The 24118-nt window shown below is 46.9% G+C and overlaps 1 protein-coding gene across 1 annotated transcript in view; it reads right to left on the bottom strand.

The window, feature by feature from the left end:
* LOC134346940 (polyamine-transporting ATPase 13A3-like) overlaps positions 1–24118 on the bottom strand; it is a 139560-nt gene that overhangs the window by 31917 nt on the left and 83525 nt on the right. Inside the window, exons 16-22 of the mRNA XM_063048816.1 lie at positions 23125–23241; positions 16965–16982; positions 13470–13623; positions 5818–5938; positions 5080–5204; positions 1603–1769; positions 49–180 (exon numbers count right to left, since the gene is read on the bottom strand). Of these exons, the coding sequence (XP_062904886.1) occupies positions 49–180; positions 1603–1769; positions 5080–5204; positions 5818–5938; positions 13470–13623; positions 16965–16982; positions 23125–23241 (834 nt within the window). The remainder of the gene's footprint in view (positions 1–48; positions 181–1602; positions 1770–5079; positions 5205–5817; positions 5939–13469; positions 13624–16964; positions 16983–23124; positions 23242–24118) is intronic.

Below are 24118 nucleotides of genomic sequence, written 5' to 3'. Positions count from 1 at the left end.
AGCTCAGGCTGTGGAAGGACACCAGGGAGAAGGGAAATCCAGACTCACCTTGGGAAGCAGATCAGGAAAGTGCTCCGTGATCACATCAAAGGACTTTCCACTCATGGCAAAGTGGTAGCAGGCGTCCGGTAATTGGGGCGCGTCTTTCGAGCAGGTATCCTCCACGGTTATTTGAATATCCTGGAGAGCCAGAGGATTGGTGAGAGTAGCAGCAAGGCTTGTCAGTAAGGAATGGGGACATTCTTCAGATACCAGGGATGTGAGCGTAGGCAGACATTCTGTTTAGAGTGGTTCTGCCTGTCACTGAACAATCATGGCTGATGCTATGGCCCGACAGCCTGAACACAACTTCCCCAGTTTCAGATAACCTGCTCTCTTTACTGATTCACCCGTCCTCTAATTGTCTCACAACAGCCCGAAACCCTGGCTCATTGTCTTGTTCTGCTTTTCTGACCTGGCAGGGGGCATCAAACAGGCAAGACGGGAATGAACAGCTTTATCGGGGGAACTGGGGTGGTCACAAGAGCAAGAGAGTGTGGGGCAGGGAGTGCGAGGGAGCGAGAGCACACACACATACCGAGCTACAGAGATCGGGATTCAACCTGGGTCTCTGGAGTTGTGAGGCAGAGGATTTACTGTCTCTGCCGCAGAAATAGAGGACATGGTGGTGACCCCAGCTTTGTGTTTCTCTTCTGAATGTAGGGGATTTCAGGTTGCAGAGATACTGGTTTTGGGAGATGGGGCACAATATAGCCTCTGTGCAGGGGTAGTGGTGAGGATGTATTCTAAAAGGAGATGTAACTCTCAAATCTCCCCAAAGGCAAGGAAAACATCCCCAGCTTCTCCGGTTACTGATTATATTCATCACATCAGACACCATTCCAGAGAAAGATCTCTGTACCCCCACCCCCCAATATTTCCCAAAGTGAAGAAACTTGAAGTGAACAATATTCTGGCTGAGATCAAACTTAAAAGATTTCAACTGTCTAACCCAGGGGGTTTGACAAGACATTTCTGGAGGAATTGAATTCCCAATATCATTTGGCTATAAGACATGGGAGCAGAATTAGTTCATTCGCCCATCGAGATTGTTCACCATTTGATCATGGCTGATTTATTTTCCCTCTCAACCCCATTCTCCTGCCTTCTACCCGTACCTTTGACATCCTTACTATTCAAGAACTTACCAACCTCCGCTTTAAATACAGTGTATCCAATGACTTGGCCTCCACGGCTGTCTGTGTCAATGAATTCCACAGATTCACTGCCCTCGTGCTAAAGAAATTCCTCCTCATCTCTGTTCTGAAGCTGTGCCCTCTGGTCCTAGACTCCCCTACTACAAGGAACATCTTCTCCATATCCACTCAATCTATGCTTTTCAATATTCCATCAGTTTCAATGAGGGGCCCCCTCATTCTTCTAAACCCCAGTGAGTACAGGCCCAGAGCCATCAAACACTCCTCATTCATAATAGTTTGGTACCTGAAACTGAAACTGGTTGGGGGGTGGGGTGGGCTACGTAGACAAGACATGGGAGAGGGTCCCACATGAGACTGGGACCATGTGTAGTCCAGGAGCAGGGCTGGGATACACGTAGACTACCTTGGTTTCATGTGCCTTCCAGATGCCTGCCTCTTCTGTGTACTGCCAGGTTATGGTGGCCACCTGACCATCCTTGGGGGGTGTCGCCTCCGTGACGATCACCTTCCCGTGCGGGGGGATCATCCCAGACTCGCGGGCCACAGACAAGGCGGTCAGCATGTTGTCCCCTGGTGATAGGAGGGCACAGCAGAGGTAAGTGGTCTATCCAGAGATCACGTGCACCCGCCATCCCAACTCCTGCCATTCCACCACCCTGAAAACCCCAACCCAACATCACCAGTGCTTCTACTTGAGGTTTGAGGGGTATAAGGTTCAAAGTAAATTTATTACCAAAGTACATAGCTATATGTTAGCATATACCACCTCAATATTCATTGTTGGCAAGCATTTAGAGAAAAAATGTAATAGGACTTTATGAACTATACATACACAAAAACTGATAATTAACCAATGTTTAAAAGAAGACAAACTGTGCAAATAAAAATAACACTGACAACATGAGTTGTAAAGAGTCCTTGAAAGGTCATAGAATCAGTTCAGATGAGTGGTCAGTGAAGTTATCCATGTTGGTTCAGGAGCCTGATGGTTGTAGGCTAACTGTTCCTGAACCAGGTAGTATGGAATTATGGAAGTATGGAACAGGAGGCTTCTGTTCCTCCTGTCTGATGTTAGTGGTGAGAAGAGAGCACGGGCTGGATAGCAGGGGTCCTTGAAGATGGATGCTGTGTTTTTGTAGCAGCGCTCTTTGTAACTCCTCCAGGAGGACCACGACCTTGTCATGGTTCAGAGATTTACGTGCCTCAATGACCCGGAGCTGTGTTGGCTGGAGTCAGGGCTTTATGATTTGGCTCTTGGTTGGGTCATCCATGCCAAACAGGTCAAAAGGTAGAGGCCAGACTGAGAGTGGTCCACCAGTCCTCCAGGTCTGGGGGTTCATCTCAGGGGTTACAACCCTGACTGCTAAAACAAAACTGTTACGGAAACAGCAATAAAGAATCTTTCTATATCTGAGTGGCCAAGGACAGACAGCAATGAAGGGTGCAATGGGCAATAAGTAAATAAACTCCTTGTAAATGTGCTTAATAATGGGGAGGGCTTTGCCTGTGAGGTCTTGTGCACCGCTGCTAAATCGTCCCATAAGCTTCTCTACTTTAAGGAACTCGGCCCAAGTTTATTAAGTCTAAGCTTACAGATCAAAGTCTTGATCACTGTAAGCATTCCAGGGAACCTTTTCCGAGCTCTCATCCCACCACATTCACGAACAGTTATTACGTCTCAACCATCAGGCTCTTGAACCAAAAAGGATAGTTTCACTCAACTTCACTTGCCCCATCACTGAAATGTTCCCACAACCAATGAAATCACTTTCACGGACTCGTCATCTCATGTACTCAATACTTATTATTCTTTTTTGTATTTGCACTGTGGCTTTTTATTGATTCTGTTATGTTTATTATTCTATTATGGATTTATTGAGTATTCCCACAAGAAAATGAATCTCAGGCTTGTGCAAAAGCCTTAAGCACAGGGCAGGGTGGAGGGTGGAGGGTGGCACGGGTGTGGGCACTCCCAGCCCCGAGACACCAGGCTAGATTCCAAACAATTGGTTTATTGATCATTACAGAATGTCTCTCTGGTGCTTCCCACTCCCTCCCCTCTCCCTTCCCCTTTTCCCAACCATCATTCCCCTCTCCCGGCCCTCTTCCCACTCTCAGTCCACAATAGCGACCCATATCAGAATCAGGTTTATCATCACTCATATATGTCATGAAATTAGCTTCCTTTTTTGGAGCAGCAGTACACTGCAATACATAAAATTACTACAACTGTGCAAGAGCCTTAGGCACCCTAGCTATAGATAGTCATGCCAAAGACTCTTGCACAGTACTGTACACTGTGACATATATGTAGTTTGATAATAAATTTACTTTGAACTTTGTGTGAAGTGATACACTTTGGAAGACTGAACTTGAAGGCAGAGTACCAGGTCAATAGCGGGATTCTTAACAGTGTGGAGGAGCAGAGAGATCATGGGGTTCAACTCCACAGAACCTTCCAAGTTGCTGCACGTGGTAAGAAGGCATTTGATAAGCTGGCCTTCACTAGTTGCGGGATTCTGTTTAAGAGCCGCAAGGAATGTTGCAGCTCTATAAAACTGGTTATACTTGGAGTGTCCTGTTCAGTTCTGGTCACCTCATTATATGAAATTCTAATACCAGAGGACATGCATTGAAGGTGAGAGGGGTAAGTTTTCTACTCAGACTGTGGTGGATGCCTGGAATGCACTGCCTGATATGCTGGTAGAGGCAAATACATTAGAGGCATTTAAAGAGACATTTCGATAGGCACATGGATGTGAGGAAGATGGAGGGATATGGACATGGTGTAGGTAGGAGGGATTAGTTTTTTAGGTGGAGGGGGGGCTTTGATTTACTTTTTAAGCTGGCTCTGACCTGTTCCTGTGCTGTACTCTTCTATGTTCTATAGGAAAGTGGAAGTGTTAGAGAAGGTGCAGAGAGATTTACCCGGTTACTATCAGGATTAGAGAACATGTTTTATGAGGAACATTTGTGTGAGAGATAGGGCTTTTCTCTTTGGAGCAAAGGAGGATGAGAGGTGTACAAAATTACAAGAGGCATAGATAGAATGGACAGTCTGTGGCCTTCTCCCAGGGCAGCATTGGCCAGTACTGGAGGACTTCCATACAAGATGATTGGAGATGTCAAAGGTAGTTCTTCTGCCCTGAAAGAGGGTGGTAGGTGTCTGGAACATTCTGCCAGGGTGATGGTAGAGACTGATGCAATATAGACATTTAAGAGACTCTTAAGACAGCCACATGCATGAAGTAAAATGGAAGGGTGAGGGTGTTGTAGGAGAGAAGGCTTAAACTGATCATAAAGCAGGTTCAAGGAAGAATTCCTTTCGCCAGAGGGTGATGGATCTATGGAATTCATCGCCACAGACGGCTGTGCAGGCCAAGACACTGGGTATATTTGAAGCGGGGGTCGATAGGTTCTTGATTAGTCAGGGCATCAAAGGTTATGGGGAGATGGCAGGAGGATAGGGTTGAGAAGGAAAATAAATCAGCCATGATTGAATAGTGGTGATTCGATGGGCCGAGTGGCTTAATTTTTATGTCTAATGTTTGACACAATATCACGGCTGACAGGTTTGTACTGTGCTGTCATATTGTATTTTCTGTAACTCAGTCTATCGAGCACCAGCATCCTTCGTAAATCTACCCTGCACTCTTTCCAGCTTATAGGCATCTCTACAGCAGGGCGTCTAAAACTGAACACAATATTCCAAATGCAGCTTCACCAATGTCTCATACAGCTAGGGTGTAACATCCCAACTCCTACACTCAGTGCCCTGACTGATGGAGGGCAGGGCGCTGTAAGCCTTCTACACTGCCCCATGAGATGTGATCTCACTGACATCTCGGACAAGGTGCCAACGGGACGTGGGAGTACATACCTGTCACCATCACTGTGCGGATGCGGGCGCTCTCGAGCTCCCTGATGACAGAGACGGAGCAAGGCTTCAGCTTGTTCTGCATCATGATCAGCCCCAGGAACTCCATGTTGGTTTCGATCACCGCTCTGGGGAAAAAGGGCAGTGCGGTCAGTATTGCGGACCGTACCTCCAGAGGGGGAGAGGCAGGTTATGAAAGTGGGGTGGTCTGGCCGGAGGATTAAGGAACGAGATATGATGGGAGGTAGGGAGATTGGGAGGGGAGGTGACACAGGGACTGAGAATCAATGGTGTCAACGACCGCAGGGACCAAAAGTCAGGGCGAGAAACGTTGGCAAGTGCTGACATTGAGAGTAGGAGTTCATGGAGCGGAGGAGTGGGGTGGGAGGTGGCTCAAAAAGTTCTGCAACTCAGAGTCAGCGGTCGCGTTGCGCTCGAGATCCCTCGGGCTATGGGTTAGGGGTAAAGGGGATCAGAGGGGTGAATGTCAGGGATCAAGGTGATCAGAAACAACTAGAGCTGAAGCTCAAGGGTCAAGGAAATCAGAGAGCACTAGGGTTGAAGGTCAAGGGTTAAGGGGATCAGAGAGTTTGGGCTGTGGGTCATTCTCAGGGATTTGTCAGGTTAGTGATCGAGGGTTGGAAGTTGGGGGATGGGGAGAGAGAATCTGAACGGAGGGTTCGAGGGTCGGGAGGGGGTGCGGGTGAATCTGGAGAGGTGAGTTTCGTCCATTGTGGTTACCTGTTCACTGTCTGCACCTTGTGCCAGGTCAGCTTGGACTCCAACTTGCGACTGGCCAGCGCGATCACCCTCAGGCCCTGCCGGGTGAACTTCTCCAGGATGTGCGAGAAATCTTCTGGCACTGTCACAGAAAGGGAAAGGAAGCTCTAAGTTCAGAGTGAAATTATTGCCGAAGTACATACATGTCACCATACACTATCCAGAGATTCATTTTCTCGCAGACATTGTAGGGAAAAATACAATAGAATTTTATGGAAAACTATATATAAACAAAGACTGTTAAACAATGAATCCAAACTGCACAAATGAAAGTAATACTGAGAACATGAGAATTGTAAAGGGTCCTTGAAAATGAGTCTGTAGGTTGTAGAATCAGTTCAATGTGAGGTGAGTGAAACTATCCACCTCGGTTCAGGAACCTGATCGTTGGGGAACTAAGACTCCTGTACCACCTGCCTGGTGGTGGTAGTGGGAAGAGGAGTGCCCCTCAAGTGCTCTCTCCCACTGCCCACTGATGTAGATGGTGGGTTTCCAACTGAACTACCAAACCGTATTGGATCGATTGTGAGAACGTGGCCGAATGATCACGTGGCTGAATCGACTGGGTCTCTCATGCATGGAGATCTCTCTTTTCGTCTGGGTTTTCAAGTGAGCACATTTTTGTCTCTTAGCCTCTGCTCTGCAAGTTGCCCAGCATGTACTGTTACTAATAGGATACAGTAAAATAATGTTTAATCATACTATTCCATTGTTGTTCTAACCTCATCTGTGCCCTCCAGCCCTATAGTTTGCTGGGCAGAAATGCCTGGAGGTCCGATTCCTGCCCAGGCTTGGGAGAGAGGCTGGATACCCCTGCGGATTCTGACATTCTCCTGACTGTTCCCCCCTACTTCCTCAGGGATGAGACAAGTCCTTGACTGTGCTCGGACAGCTACCACACTTGGTCACCTGGGAGGAAGGGTCATATGTTCAAAGTTCAAAAGAAATTTATTACCAAACCAAGTAGAATATAAAAGCAAGGATGTAATGTTGAGGTTTTATACAGTACTGGTGAGGCCTCATTTGGAGCACTGTGAGCAGTTTTGGGCCCTTTATCTAAGAAAGGTTGAGCTGACATTGGTGAGGGTTCAAAGGATATTCATGAAAATGATTGCAGGATTGAATGGCTTGTCACATGAGTAGCCTCAACCTCACCAGAATTCAGAAGAATGAGGGGGAATCTCATTGAAAACTATCAAATGTTGAAAGGTCTCGAGAGAGTGGATGCGGAGAGGATGTTTCCTATGGTGGGGGAGTCCAAGACCAGAGGACACAGCCTCAGAATAGAGGGACTTCCTTTTAGAATGACGAGGAGAAATTTCTTTAGCCAGAGTGGTGAATCTGTGGAATTTGTTGCCACTGGCGATATGGAGGCCAAGTCATTGAGTATATTTAAGGCAAGGTTGACAGGTTCTTGATTAGTCAGGGCATGCAGGGTTATGGGGAGAAGGCAGGAGAATGGGGCTGAGAGAGATATGGATCAGCTGTGATGAAATGGCAGAGCAGACTTGATGGGCCAAACTGCCTAATTCTATTCCTATACCTTGTTGTTCGTCCTTCGCAATCGAAGATGACCATGGCTTCAAAGTCAAATGGGAGATTGGTGGCTGTGGGTCCGGAGGTGACTGGTGAGGCCAATCCGGGCCCTGAAGGCTCGCCCACATGTGAGACACAAGTGGGTGGGTGCTGTCGTGGCAGTGGATGCTGCTCGGGCCTTGCGCACAGCACGCTTTCGTTGCGCCTCAATGATACGCCTGACTTCAGCTGCACGGGCTCCTGTGGTGATCTTGCTGCGCCAAGCTGGACGGTCGAGGGCAATCGTCTCCCACGTGTTGATGTCGACACCCAGGCCTTTGAGGGACGCTTTGAGGCAGTCTTTGTAACGTTTCTTCTGCCCCCCGACTGAGCGCTTGCCCTGACACAGTTCTCCGTACAGCAGCTGCTTAGGCAATCGGCTGTCTGGCATTTTGACCACATGTCCAGCCCACCTGGCTTGGGCTTTCAGCAGGAGGGTGTAGACGCTGCAGAGCCCAGCTCGTTCCAGGATTTCCATGTCGGGGACTTTGTCCTGCCACCTGATGTGGAGGAGTCTGCAGAGACAGCTCAGGTGAAAGTGGTTGAGCTGTTTGGCGTGTCTGCTGTAGACAGTCCAGGTCTCGCTGGTGTAAAGGAGGGTGGTAAGGACCACTGCACAGTAGACCTTCCGCTTGGTGGTAAGACTGAGTCCTCTCCGCTCCCAGACGTTCTCATGGAGTCTCCCAAAGGTGGCGCTGGCTTTGGCAATCCTGTTGTTGACCTCAGTGTCTATGTTCACTGCACGAGAGAGTATGCTGCCCAGGTAGGTGAAGTTGTCGACTGCCTGGAGGTTCTGGCCCTTCACCGTGATGCGCGGCTCCTGGTATGGTTTTCCTGGGGCAGGCTGGTACATAACTTCGGTCTTTTTGGTGCTGATAGTGAGACCGAAATTGTCGCAGGCTTGTGAGAAGCAGTCCACTTCACGCTGCATCTCCTGCTCTGTGCTGGCGTTGAGTGCACAGTCATCAGCAAACAAGAAGTCTCTGATGACTGTCTCTCGCACCTTTGTAACTGCCTGCAGGCGCCTAAGGTTGAACAACCTGCCGTCAGTCCTGTACCTGACGTGGATTCCTTCTTCATAGTTACGGAAGGCATCTGTCAGCATGGCAGAGGATACCATACTGAACAGAGTCGGGGCAAGAACGCAGCCTTGTTTGACGCCATTTGTCACTGGGAAGGTCTCCGACTCGTCGCCGTCATCCAGAACTTTCACCATCATACCGTCGTAGAACTGCCGGACGATTGTGATGAACTTGCTGGGGCAGCCAAACTTCTCCATGATCTTCCACAAGCCTTCTCTGCTGACCGTATCGAAAGCCTAGATCGACAAAGGTCACGAAGAGGTCACTGTGTTGCTCCTGGCATTTTTCCTGGAGTTGGCATGCAGCAAAAATCATGTCCACGGTCCCACGTTCAGCACGGAAGCCGCACTGGCTTTCTGGGAGCGGACCTCGTTCAAGATGTTGGAGAAGGCGGTTGAGCAGGACACGGGCCAGAATCTTCCCCACAATGGACAAGAGGGAGATGCCTCGGTGGTTGTCTCAAGACTGGCGGTTGCCTTTCCTCTTGTAGATGTGGACTATGCTGGCATCTTTCAGCTGTTGCGGGACCTGTCCCTTTTTCCACATGGACTGGAAGAGTACAGTCAGCTTTTGCATCATGACAGGGCCTCCTGCTTTGTGTACCTCAGCAGGGATTGCATCGGGTCCTGGTGCTTTGTCACAGGAGAGTTGCTTCACTGCCTTCCTGACTTCTGTGGGGAGGGTGTCGAGGTTCTTGTTGATCTCTACCTGGGGCAGGCGGGCAATGGCCTCGTCGTTGATGTCGGCAGGGTGGGTAAGGACGTTGTTAAAGTGCTCAGCCCACCGATTCAGAATCTGCTTCTTCTCTGCCAGCAGCTGCGTCTCATCTGCTTTGAGGAGGAGTGAGGAGCCGGAGGACTGGGGTCCGTATACAGCCTTAAGCGCATCGTAGAAGCGCTTTATGTTGTGGCTGTCTGCATAGCCCTGGATTTCATCGGCCTTCTTGCTGAACCAGCTGTCCTGCATCTCGCGAAGTTTTTTCTGCACCTTTCTTCTTGCGTTGGTAAAGGCATCTTTCTTGGCTAGCGATGTGGGGTCGTTCTGATGCGCTCTGTAATGTTGATGTTTCACCATTAGTAGTGCCTGAATTTCTTCATCATTCTCATCGAACCAGTCTTGGTTTCTTCGGGTTGCTGGTCCGAGATGTTCGAGGGCGGTAGTGTAGACAGCGTCTCTGAAGGCTGTCCACTGTTCCTCAACGCTGGTCCCGTCATCCTGTGGTGTGTCTGGCAGTCTGCCTTCAAGGTCATCGATGAATTCTTCTGCAACCCTGCTGCTTTTCAGCTTGGAGACATTCAGCCTCTTTGCAGTCTTCTGCCCTTGGGGTCTTCTCATGGGCAGAATGCGAAGCCTGAACTTGGACACAATGAGGCGGTGGTCGGTCCAGCAGTCGGCACCACACATGGCTCTCGTCACTCTGACATCCATCCTGTCCCTCTTCCTGGTGATGATGTAGTCAATCAGATGCCAGTGCTTCGAGTGTGGGTGCATCCATGACGTCTTCTTACGGGTGGGTAGGCGGAACAGGGTGTTGGTGATGACAAGGTCGTGTGTGACACATGTCTTGAGGAGCAGAAGGTCATTGTTGTTACACTTACCAGTGCCGTGTCTTCCAATGATCCCTTCCCAGGTTTGGTAGTCTGTCCCTACTCTGGCATTGAAGTCCCCGAGAACGATGAGCTTCTCTGACTGTGGGATTGCTGAGATGAGGGCGTCGAGTTCTTCATAGAACTTGTCTTTAATGTCATCTGGGTTGGTCATGTTGGGAGCGTAGGCACTAATCAGTGTAGCACTCTTCTTGTTTGCAAGTGGGAGCTGAAGTGTCATCAGGCGATCGTTGATGCTCTCAGGGTGCTTGGTGAGTTTACGGGCGAGGTTAGAATTGATAGCAAATCCCACGCCTGCTTCTCGTCATTCAGCACTGCTGCGACCGCTCCAGAAGAACGTGTATCCACCACTACGTTCTGTCAGCTGGCCCTTGTCTGCTAGGCGCGTTTCGCTGACAGCTGCTATGTCCACGTTGTAGCGAGCTAGCTCTTTTGCAACCAGTGCAGTTCTTCTCTCTGGTCTGTCTGCCTTGACGTTATCTCGCAGAGTTCTCACGTTCCATGTGCCAAGGTTGAGCACCATCACTTTCTTCTTCACTGTTGTAGGTCGACCGCTATGAGGGATCCCCACCAGCCGCGGTAAGCTGGCCAGGGTGAAGTGAAGCAGACTATGTTTGAGGCACCTTTTCCAGCCCCTTCCTCCATGGAGGTGAGCAGAGCGATCCTAAAGAGAGCTGCTCAGACACCCAGGGGGCTGCCGAACTCAACTGCTGCTTCGGTCCAGTAGAGAGCGACCCTATGCCCTGGGCCGCCTGTGTGCAGGTTTGTGACTACAGCTTCCAGTGTATCCGTACCTGCTGCTTCGCCACTCCCCCATCGCCACAGGACTTTAGGTTGCGCGATGGGTTTGAAGTCATGACTTGCGCTTGACTTGGATTAAAGTGAGGGAGAGTTGCGCAGGTCGTCAGCCTCATTCTCTCGTCCCGGCCTATCTGGACCCAGTGGCAAGACATAGTCGAGACGGCTGGAGATAGGTCAGGATGCAGTGGATGGCCAGCAGTGTTCTGTGTGTCTCACTGTGCCCTCTTAACGCTCCATGACGCATTGCTGAGAATCGTCTTTCTGCCCGTTGAACCAGTGATGGTTTCTTCCGCGCAGTCCGCCGAATCCAGGCTTCACACGCTAGGTAGACAAGCCCTGAGTGTTGTGGGTCTACGGCAGTTCTTGCAGCGTGTTCGCAAGCCTCCCTACCCATTGTTGGGCATCCTCATCCGTCTTTGCAGCCGTTGGGAGATGTCTCTTCTTCCGCCTGCTCCGCCATTGGGATGATCACCTTGGTTACTGGCCTATGGAAGTGGGCTCACAGCTCGCCGCCGCGCTGGCCGTACCAGGTGGTGGCAGCGGTCGCGATGAGCGGCAGGCCAGCTCCAGGCCTTGGGCCTCGCCCCCTCCGCCTCGCACTGGCTGCAGGCCACCGACGGTGCGGTGGCAGCGGGCGGCCTGGGGCCGGGCCCCGGCCTCGGCCTCACCAAGAGGCGGCATCCCCGCACCGGCCCAGCCTGCTGCACCATACCTATACCTTATGGTCTTATATGTTACCATATGCTACCTTGAGATTCATTTTCTGGCAGGCATTCACAGGAAAAAAGATTTTTTTTAAATGGAAAATTCGACATAAACAGATGAAGATTGACAAGGAACCAAAAGAAGACAAACTGTGCAAATCAAAATAGTGAGAATATGAGTTGTAAAGAATCTTTAAAATTGAGGCAATAGGCCATAGGATCAGTTCTGAGCAGAGGTGAAGGAAGTTGCACAGATCGAGATGCAAGAACTCAGTACAATCATCCTCTCCTTCAGAGCACAACAGAATAAGTTCCACTGGCTGGACGAGCAGGGTTCCAAAGGCCGCAACATATCACACCCACCGCCTACTTACTCTCTGCCCATAATGCCGCTGGCATTTAGAGCAACAATGAAGGCCCTCTGTCTCTGGCAGTGTTTAGTGTTTCCTTCATCATGTCAGTAGCTTCCTCTTGGTCTTCACTACTGTCAGTCATTCAAGTCTCGAGTGGAGACTCAGGAATACCATCGCACTCAGATGTAGAAGCATTCTTCATTACTGTTTCCGTAACAATTATTTCACCAGTCAGAGTTGTTAGCCCTGAGCTGAACCCCCAAACCTGGAGGACCGGTGGACCACTCTTAGTCTGGCCTCTACCCTTTGACCTGTTTGGCATGGGCAACCCCACCAAGAGTCAAAGCATAAAGCCCTGACTCCAGTCAACATCGCTCTCCTCTCAGAGGACATCCACCGCCTGACAGCCCCTATTCCAGCAGCCAGAACATTCAGCCAATCCTACACCAGCACTGATGCCAAGGTACACAGCAGGAACTTGCCAAGGAGTATTCAGCAGTATCTCTGAGACCTCCATCATCCAGACCAAAGATCAGAGGGTAGAACTTTAAGTTGAAATACCAGAGGAAGGGTCCATGAAGGGATGGGGTCTACACACGTCATATGCATTTTGCATTATATTTTGTTAGCATGCACAAAATGCTGGCGGAACTCAGCACGTCAGGCAGTATGAATAGAAGTGAATAAGCAGTCAATGTTTCGGGCCGAGACCCTTCATCAGGACTGGAAAGGAAGGGGGTAGATACCAGAATAAAAAGACAGGGGGAGGGGAAGGAGGAAGGCTAGAAGGTGATAGGTGAAGCCAGGTGAGTGGGAAAGGTAAAGGGCTGGAGAGGAAAGAATCTGATAGGAGAGGAGAGTGGACCATAAGAGAAAGGGAAGGAAGAGGGATCCCGGGGGAGGTGATAGACAGGTGAGAAATGGTAAGAGGCCAGACTGGGGAACAAAAGAAAAGGGGAGGGAATTCTTTTTAACCAGATGGTGAAATTGATATTCATACCATCAGGTTAGAGAGTACCCAGGCGGAATATAAGGTGTTGCTCCTCCACCCTGAGGGTGGCGTCATCTTGGCACAGGAAGAGGCCATGGACTGACATGACGGAACGGGAATGGGAATCAGAATTAAAATATTTGGCCACCGGGAAGTTCAGCTTTTGGCAGATGGAGAAGAGTTGCCTGTCGAAGCAGAACCCTCAAGTTTAGCATTGGCCAGAATTGCCAGGATTTTCCGTAGAATCCTTTGTTCTACCAACAGCCTCTAGTGTGTCCAGTTTGACTCCTATAACAGAGCCAGCCTTTCTAATCAGTTTATTGACCCTGTTGGCATCACCCATGTTGATGCCAGTGCCCCAGCACACCACCGCATAGAAGATTGTACAACATTTGCACTTTGTGTGTGCACCATGGTCCGGAGAAACATTGTTTTGTTCGTTGTATATATGTACAATCAGAAGACAATTAACTTGAACTTGAGGATTTAGCTTGACGTACCTGTCTCCTTCTTACACAGGCTGGCCACAGTCTCAGGGGCCCCCTTCATGTAAGCCACCAGCCGCCGCTGACCAAGGGTGCAGGTCACCACGCTCATCCGCTGCAGGGCTGAGGAGAAGGGGAACTGGCTGATGATTCCAATCTCGTAGGAATTCTGAAAGGTAGCAAGATGATCTCAACTGAGCAGAGGAAACAAACGCCGCTACAGGCGTGGTGGAATGGGTAACATCAGCCCCGCACAAGCCTGCGCTCCCCTCATTAGCACTGTGGCAAGTTTCTGCCTGCGGACATCAGCATCTGAGAGGACCTATCTCGGGTCCAACACACTGATGCAATCATGAAGGCATGTCAGTGGAATCAGGTATGTTATCACTGACACACAGTATGTAGTGAAATGTGTTGTTTTGCGGCAGTAGCACGGGGTAATACATAAAAATTACTATAACTCACAAGAATATATAAAAAATACATAATACAAAAGGCCAGCAAAATAGTGAGGGAGCATTCATGGGTCACTCAGAAACTTGAGGTTGGGGAGGAAGAAGCTGTTCCTCAGCAGAGAGCCCGGAGGAAGCGTGTGTCCTCAGGCTCTTAGACCTCCTCCATGATGGTAGTAATGAGAAGAGGGCACGTCCTGGATGGTGAGGATCCTTCATGACAGAGCCATCACTTTTGAAGATGTCCTCAATGGTGGGAAGGCTGCTGCCCGCCCATGTTGTTGCTGATTTGAGTTTGCAACCCTCTACAGCTTTTTCCAATGCAACCAGTCAGAATGCTCTCCATAGTACATATGAAGAAATTTCCTAGAGTCTTTGGTGACATACTAAATCTCCTCAAATTTCTCATAAAATGTAGCCACCTAATCATGGGACAATTTACAATGACAAATTAACCAACCACCCAGTACACCTTTGGACTGAGGGAGGAAGCCAGAGAATCATGTTTCAGAGAGTCATGGCGAGAACTCCTTACAGACAGCAGTGGGTCACCTGTACTACAAGGCGTTGTGCTAACCACTACGTGTTCCCCCCAGGATAGATCCTGTGAGATGTTGACACCCGGGAACTTGAAGCTGCTCTACCTTTCCCTCGAAGAGCACTGGTGTGCGTTCCCTCAACTAGAGTTAAATTTACATGCACACTGCATGTTTATTACAAGATTTACACAAGTCTTTATTATGATTAGCACTTTACCCTTGAAACAGTAGCTTTTGCTCTCTGGACCCCATTGTGTGTTGTCTCCTCTTCCCTCACCACTCCACATGAAGAGACAGTGTTTCAGAGAGCAGAACAGTATAGAAACAGGCCACGAACGCCAGAACATCTGTAGATCCAGGGCAACGCACACAAAGTGCTGGAGGAACTCAACAGGTCAGGCAGCATCAATGGAAGAGAGTAAACAGTTGTTATTTTGGGCAGAGACCCTTTGTCAGGACTGGAAGGGAAGGGGAGAAGTCAGAGCAAGAAGTTGGGGATGAGGGGAGGAAGATTTACAAGGTGGTAGGTGATAGTTGAAACTGGAAGAAGGGGAGGGGCTGAAGTAAAGAGTTGGGAAGTCAATTGGTGAGGAGATAAAGTGCGAGAGGTTGGGGAATCTGATAGAGGAGGACAGAAGACCATGGAAGAAAGGAGAAGAAGAGGAGCTCTAGAGGTGGGTACTGGGCTGGTAAGGAGATAAGGTGAGAGAAGGAAACAAGAATGGGGAACGGTAAAGGTGTGTGGGGGGGGGGAGCAATTACCATAAGTGTGAGTAATTGATGTTCATGCCATCATGTTAGAGGTTATCCAAACAGAATTTAAGGTGTTGCTCCTCCAACCTGAGTGCGGCCCCATCCAGGTGGTATAAGAGGCAGTGACCATGTCAGAATGGAAATGGGAGGTATAAATGAAGAAAACAGAAACAAGACCTTTAGACCATTATCTTTATGCCGATCTCCTTGCCCATCTAATCTCATTTGCCTACATTAAGAGTGCATCCTTCTCAGTCTATTGAAGTGCTTGTTTATTCTCTTAAAAACATAATGATTGTAAACAAGGATGTAATGTTGAGGCTTTATAAGGTGTTGGTCAGACCACATGGAGTATTGTGACCCCTTATCTAACAAAGATGTGCTGGCATTGGAAAGGACCCAGAGGAGTTTCACGAGAAAGATTCTGGGAACAAAAAGGTTAAGGAGAAGCAGTGTTTGATGGCTCTGGGCCTGTACTTGCTGGAATTTAGAAGAATGAGCAAGGGAGATGGGGAGTCTCATTGAAACCTATTGAAAGGTTTAGAAAGAGTGCATGTGGAGGGGATGTTTCCTATAGTACAGGGAGTCTAGACCAGAAGGCACAGCCTCAAAATAGAGGGATGTCCATTTAGAAAAGAGTTCTAGTTATAGAAAAGTACTGCACAGAAACAAGCCCTTTAGTCCATCTAATCCTCGCCAAAATCACTTAAACTGCCTACTCCCATCGACCTGCACTGAGACATTCATGTCCCTCCCATCCCTGTACCTATCCAAACTTCTCTTAAAACGCTGAAATAGAGCTTGCATGTACTGCTTGTGCTGGTAGCTCCTTCCACATTCTCACCACCCTCTGAAATTTCCCTCATGTTCCCCTTAAACTTTTCACCCTTAACCCATGACCTCTGGTTATAATTCCACTCAACCTCAGTGGAAAAAGCCTGCTTGCGATTACCCTATCTGTACCCCTTATAATTCGGTATACCTCTATCAAATCTCCTCTCAACCTTCTACGTTCTGGAAGAATACAGTCCTAACCTATTCAATCTTTCCTTATAACTCAAGTCCTCCAGACCTGACAACATCCTTGTAAATTTCCTCTGTACCTTTTCAACCTTATTTACAACTTTCCTGTAGTTAGATGACCAAAACTGAACACAATACTCCAAATAAGGCCTCACTAATATCTTATATAACTTCAACACAACATCCCATCTCCTGTACTTTGATTTATGAAGGCCAATGTACCAAAAGCTTTCTTTACAACCCTATTTACTGTGACACCACTTTCAATGAATTATGGAGATGAGAAGCAATTTCTTTTTATGGCAGAGGGCAGTGAATCTGTGGAATTCGTTGCCGCAGGCAGCTGTAGAGGCCAAGTCAATGGGTATATTTAAAACGGAGGTTGATAATTTTTTAATTAGTCGTGTGTGTACAATGATAACACTGTATTTGCCTTCCTTGTCACCGATTTCCCCTGGGATCAATAAAGTATGACTATGACTCAACATGCAACTTCAGGGAATCCTGCACCAGAACACTTTTCACCTCTGATTGTGAATTTGCTCTCTGTTTAGAAAATAGTCTACACCTTTAATTGTGTAATTCACCTGGAGGAGAAGCTCAGGTCTATGTTAAGGGTGAAATCACAGTACCAGCCTCACCACACCAATGTTACAAACAGCAAAGGCTACCTGACCCAGTCCTCCCTGGGATGATGTACAAGGACCTATAATGTGACACAGAGAGCACAGTGTGACACTCACCATCAGCTCCTGAAGCTCCTGCAGAAAGGAGAGAAAGAGAAAGAATTATTACTAACCAAAGAAATGTTACAAACAAGTTCTCTGTTACCCTTGTTACCCTTGTTACACTGTTATTAACAAAGTCTATGATGGTTAATGTGCTCTGTTTCCATTTCCCAATCAAATAGATCTATGGCAGAGTGGGTAGAGCCTCTGCCTCCCAGCTCCAGGGACCCTGATTTGATGCCAATGTTATTATACACACACGACCTCGCCAGCCTCTGGGGTTTAGACTCTTCAATTCTTCAGAGTATGGCCCCTTTAAAGATTCTGGCCCGCTCTGCTAATCGGTGGCCATGTTTTGGCACCAAGACTTGGATATATAAAGAGCACCTGAACTCAGGTTCGGGGCTCAATTGTCAGCTCAACTTTGGTTCAGTCTGTGATTGCTTTTAGGATTTCTGTCTCGATTGGATTCTCATCTGGTATCTAGTCAAGAACCCTGTTGTCATCTCAGTCTCAAAATTGGGTCTCGATTCTAGTCTCGGATACTCCAGCACTTGGGAGCTTACCATCCTCGCCTAGGCCTCTCGTCACACTGTGTGTGTGTGTGTGTGTGTGTGTGTGTGTGTGTGTGTGCGTGAGCACGCGCGCGCAATTACCATGACCTCCCTCTGGGTGCTCTGGTTTACTCCTACATCCTAATGAGATACGGGGCAGTGGGTTAATCAATCCAGTATACTGTCATGGGCACACATACCTAAGGTATAAATACCACAAATATTAGCTTTTGGGAGCAGCAGCACCACAAACATAAATTATAAATAATTTACATGGCAAAATAAACAAAAATAAGATTTAACATTAGTGCAAGTTGAGGGAAATGCAGTCTAAACTAGAATCAGCATTTTTCCAAGTATGTTCAAGACTATGATGGCGGTGGGGGTGGGGAAGAAGCTGTGGTTGAACTTGGAGGCGTGGGGCTTCAGGCCTTTGTAAATTGTCCCCCAGTGTGTGGGTTTTACTATACTATAACACTATTCATTCTGTGATACAGCACGGCAGCACCTCTATTTCCTTAGGAGTCTGCAGAGATTCAGCATGACATCTAAAACTCTGACAAACTTCTATAGATGTGTAGTGGAGAGTACATTGACTGGCTGCATCACAGCCTGGTATGGAAACACCAATGCCCTTGAATGGAAAATCCTACAAAAGATAGTAGATATGGCCCAGTCCATCACCAGTAAAGCCCTCCCAACCACTGAGCACGCCTACATGAAACACTGTTGTAGAAAAGCAGCATCCATTATCACCGACCCCCACCACACAGGCCGTGCTCTTTCCTTGCTGCTGCCAACAGGTAAACGGTGCAAGAGCCAGAGGATTCACACCACCCGGTTCAGAAACAGTTACTACCCAACAACCATTAAACTCTTGAACAAAAGGGGTTGACTACACTCACTTGCCCATCCACTGAGATGTTCCCACAACCAATGATCTCACTTTAAGGACTCTTTATTTCATTGTCTCATGCTCTTGTTTTTTATTGCTACTTATTTATATTTGCATTTGCACAGTGTATTGTCTTCTACACTCTGGTTGATCTTTCATAGATCCTGTTACAGTTACTATTCTAGATTTGCTGATTATGCCTGCAGGAAAATGAATCTCAGGGATATATGTGGTAACATATATGTACTCTGATAATCAAATTTACTTTGAAGTTTGATATTCAACAGAATGCATAGTTGTGAGGAAGCAGTGGTGAAAAAAAGAGTTGGCTGGATGCTTCTTCAGTTGATGCCACTAGGTGGTGCTGTTGGCTGTGTTTTCGGGGTTTGGTTGAAACAAGGAGAAACTTAATCTAGGACCTTCCCTGGGGAAGATGTGGGGTGTGTGTGTGTGTGTGGACACCGACTGTTAAACAGCAGACAATGAAGGGCAATGAAGGGTCACAGCACTGACAGGCACCTTGCAGCCCAAATGGAGACTGACTTATGGAACTGACTTCCAAATGACATTATCCTGAGTGATGGGAGTTATCCAGCATGGAAACAAGCAGCCATTCAGCCCATCTACACTTTGTTGACTGTTCAAACTAATCCATTTAAAAAAAATTCTCACCACATTCCCATTAACCTCCTCCCAAATTCTACCCTTTGCCCACACACTAGGGGCAATTTACAGCGGTAAATGAACCCACTGACCATGCCTTTAAGAAGCAGAACACCCACATGTCCCAGAATGCGCAAACCACACACACACACTCAAGGTCAGGATCGAACCCAGGGTCTCTGGAGCGGTGAGGCTTTACCCGCTGCACCACTGTGCCGTGGTCATTAGAATGAATCTCATTTCACGGTAACACTGGAAAAGAAAAGGTGTCATCACCATTACATTCATCAAGGGGCCAGCTTTTAACGACTAAGAACTTGCCTACCCAGAGGGTATGATTGCCCCAGGTCTCTAACTATACAACTCCAATTTAATTAGTAATGCAAAAACAGAAATAAAAAAAAGTAGCGAGGTGGTGTTCATGGGTTCAATGTCCGTTCAGAAATTGATGGCAGAGGGGAAGAAGCTGTTCCTGAATCACTGAGTGTGTGTCTTCAGGCTTCTGTACCTCCTTCCTGATGGTAACAGTGAGAACAAGGCATGTCCTGGGTGCTGGGGTCCTTAATGATGGATGCCGCCTTTTTAAGAATCGCTCCTTGAAGATGTTCTGGATACTACGGAGGCTAGTACCCTTGATGAAGCTGACAAAATTTACAACTCTCTGCAAATTATTTTGGTCCTGTGCAGTAGGCCCTTCCCCACCAGACGGTGATGAAGCTGGTTAGAATGCTCTCCACAGTACATCTGTAGAAATTTGAGTGTTTTTGGTGACATATCAAATCTTCTCAAATTCCTAATGAAATATAGCCGCTGTTGTGCCTTGCTTGTAGCTGTATTGATATGCTGGGTCCAGGATTGCTGGGTCAGAGATATTAACACCTAGGAACTTGAAATTGCTCACGGTTTCCACTTCTGATCATCCCAGTTCTGATTCTGAGAGAATCATATATTAAGAACATCGAGGGATATGCACAAATGTGGTACTATCTTCCCAGTAGGAGTTACAGAAACCGGAAGTCCCACACCACCAGATTCAGGAACAGCTACTTCCTTTCAACCATTCGGTTCTTAAACCAACCGGCACATCCCTTATCACTACCTCGGTAAAGCAACACTGTCACGACTTTGTACTACAACGGACTTCCTTGTAAAAATTATGTATAATTTATGTCTATATTTTTCCTGTGAATTTTGGGTGTCTAGCGCTCTGTGCCCGTGATGCAGCTGCAAGCAATTTTGCCATTGCACCTATACATATGTGAACTTGTGTAGATGACGATAACTTCGTCTTCAGGCTAAAGATTAACCTGTCAAGACAGTATGACAACTACAATAAATGTTCGACTTAGATTAGTACAATATAATTTTTTACACCAATTATATATTACAGCGCAAAAAATAAATAGATTAAATTCAAATCTATCTGATAAATGTTTTCGGTGTAATCAGGAAATTGGTACTTTTTTACATTCTACTTGGTCTTGTTTTAAAATTCAACCCTTTTGGATAAATTTAAGAATCTTATTGGAACAAATTACTGCAACTCAACTTCCACATAACCCTGTATTATTTTTATTAGGTGATATTGAAGGGATAAAACCGAAACTTAAATTGAATAAATATCAGAAAGAATTTATAAAAATTGCATTGGCAGTAGCTAAGACTATAGCAGTTACTTGGAAATCGGATTCGTATTTAAGTATGGATCGTTGGAATAATGAAATGGCTAGTTCTATTCCACTCGAAAAAATTACTTATAATTTAAGAGATAAATATGTAACATTTTTGAATATTTGGCGCCCTTATTTACAAAAGATAGGATGGCATATTTAAGTGCTCCGATAAAGATTTTGGTCACTTGGGGAAAATAACGAATAATTATACCAAATTTATTTTGAATCCCATGGAGCATGTGGAAACCTTCCAATACCCAGGTGGTTCTTTTCTTTTTTTTTTCTTTTTCTTTCTTTTTAGGTAGGACTATATATGGGGGGGGGAGAGGGTTAAGGGGAGGGGGGAGGGTAGATTCTATTTTTTCATGTATTCTTTTTGAAAATTCAATAAAAATTATATTACAAAAAAAAGATTAACCTGAAAATTGGAACTGTGATGAGGGGCCAAATGGTTTTGTGTTTGTATTAATTAATTAATTAATTAATTAATTAATTAGTTTTTTCCTTTCATGGCTACTTGTAAGGAGATGAATCTCAAGGTTGTACAATTTACACATACTCTGATAATAAATGTACTTTGAGCATCACAGTCAAGAAGGCAGCATAGACACAGAGCACTACAGCACAGAAACAACCTCTTCGGCCCATCTAGTCCATGACTACCTGTTATTTTGCTTGGTCTCATTGACCTGCGATAGGCCACAGCCCTCCATACTCCTCCCAGTCATGTACTTATCAAAATTTCACTTAAATGTGGGAATCGAATCCGTATCCAACACTTCCTCTGACAGCTCCAGCCACACTCTCACCATCTTCTGAGTGAAGCAGATCCTCCTCTGGTTCTCCTTAAATATTTCCTCTTTCGCCCCACAGCTATGACCCTCGATCTAGTCTCACCCAACCTCAAGGGAAAAATCTGCAGGTATTTATCCTATCTATTGTCGGCATCATGTGCCGTGTTGTATGATGTGGTTGATCATGGTCTTTCCATAACCATGATTGCTTCTGGGCAAACTTTTCTAGAGAAGTGGTTTGTCATTGCCTTCTTCTGGACAGTGTCTTTACAAGACAGGTGACCCCAGCCATTATCAATACTCTTCAGAGACTGTCTGCCTGGCGTCAGTCAGGGTTACCAGATTGGCTTTTCTGGTGGCAAATTCCAGAAATCTGGCTTTCCCCCCCAATTTGGTTGGTGTCAGAAAATTCATTTGGCTTTTTGGCTTTTCCCTGGCTTTTTACATGCTAAGATTATCTGCACAAAAATTACATAACATCCGTTTTCTAAAACATTTTCCTTTAAGGAAAATGTTTTTTGGTCAATTACATTTGGCAATATTTCTGCTGCCAAGAGTCTGGGCAAGAAGGCGCCAACCAGCAAGTCCGCAACACGGTCACGTGCCGACCCGTCCGGGTGGGTGCAGTTTTTCTCGGACCTCCAAAGTGTTTGGATGTGATTTATAATCATACTGATCGACCGTGAAGTGTACTTTCTATACGTAATAACGTTTTGTGGTGAAACTGTGATGCCTTCGGTTGTTTTTATAAATCATTTCTTATCAACACCATTCGTCATGTTGTCAGAGAAATGGAAAGCTTCTTATGACAGCAATCGTAAGTACAGTAGCAAATGGGAAGAAACATTTGTATGGATCCAAAAGGCTGCTGATGGATCGGAGGCAGCTTATTGTAAATTGTGCCACTGCACCATTGTACCAAGAATTAGCAACCTTTCAGATCATGAAAAATGGGAGAACCACACACACGCACTCAAGGAGGAAACCTGAGCACCTGCAGGAAACCCACATGGTCACGTGGAGAACTTACCAACTCCTTACAGACAGCAGTGAGAGTTGAACCCATGTCACTGGTACTGTAAAGCATTATGCTAACCACTACGTTACCATGCTGCCCCGGGGAGAAGATACCTTTTCTACCCTAGGGAGGTAGTTCCTGTCTTCTCTACCTTATAATCTTATAAACCTCTATCAGATCTTCCTTCAGCCTCCAGCTCTCCAGAGAAAACAACCCAGCCTCTCGTGATAGCAGAGCCCCTCAAATCCAGGCAGCATCCTGGTAAACCTCTTCTGCACCCTCTCCAAAGCTTCAACATCCCTCCTATAGTGTGACGACCAGAACTGTATGCAGTACTCCCGATGTAGCCTGAAGACATCCACCATCCGGTTTATGAATAGTCCATGAACTGATGAATATCACCTAATTTTTCACACTGTTATTTTTTTCTAACTTATTCTCTATATCCTGCAATATAACACCTCTACAAAACAAAAAAAATTCTCAGTATGTCAGTGATAATAAAAATGATTTAGACTGCTTCGCTTTATGCCACGAGTGAGATAAACTCTTTCCCAACTGTACCCACTACCACCTACCAAGTCGGCATCGCCGCAGCTGGGCGCGGCAGAGGATGACTGCCGGGGCGGGTGCACAACGGTAGGCATAATCTGGTCGTGCAGGGCCGTCTCTTCAGCCGTGGGCTCTTCCAGGACCTGCCAGGATAGAGAGAAAGGAGAGGTAGGCGGGAATGTTAGCACTCGCTTCGAGAGGAAATGCTTAGCTGGAGAACTGTAACTGGTTCCAGCATCAACTTGAGAAAACAATATCAAAAGTAAATTTTTCCTGCTCACAGGGCTTTTTTTTTAATGACACAGAAGGCCATTTGGCAGGTGTCGAGTTTATGCTTGGACATACTGCTGTTGGTCAGATCACATTTGGAATATTGAGAGCAATTCTGGGATGTGTTTCTCCCTAGAGACGGTGCAAAATGTTCAGAAGATTGATCCCAGGAATGAACAGCTCCTCCACCTGCTTTCAGAGCCCAAACAGTCCTTCCAGGTGAAGCAACACTTCACCTGCAAATCTGCTGAGGTCGTTCTGTTGTGTCTGCTGCTCCCAATGTGGCCTCCTCTACATTGGCCAGGCCTGTCGTAAATTGGGGGACTGTTTTGTTGAGCCCGTGTTCCATCCGCCAAAAGCAGAACTTCCTGGTGGCCAAACATTTTAATTCCAATTCCCATTCCCATTCCTACATGTCAGTCCACGGCTCCTCTTGTGCGAAATGAGGTCACCCTCAGGGTGGAGGAGCAACACCTTATATTCTTTCTGGAGAGACTCCAACCTGATGGCATGAACATTGATTTCTCCTTTCAGTAAAATTTTCCCCTCCCTCTCTGCTCTTCTTGTATTCCCCACTCTGGCCTGTTACCTCTTCTCACCTGCCTATCACTTCCCCTGAGTCCCCTCCCCCTCCACTTTCTCCTATGGTGCACTCTTCTCTCTTTCAGATTCCTTCTTCTCCAGCCCTTGACCCTTCCCAACCACCTGGCTTCACCTATCACCTTCCAGCCATCCTCCTTCACCTCCCCC

The sequence above is a fragment of the Mobula hypostoma genome, chromosome 5 (genome assembly GCF_963921235.1).
Source record: "Mobula hypostoma chromosome 5, sMobHyp1.1, whole genome shotgun sequence".
NCBI classification, from domain to species: Eukaryota; Metazoa; Chordata; class Chondrichthyes; order Myliobatiformes; family Myliobatidae; genus Mobula; species Mobula hypostoma.
Note: the sequence above shows the minus strand (reverse complement) of the source record. Positions and strands in the feature narration are given on the sequence as shown.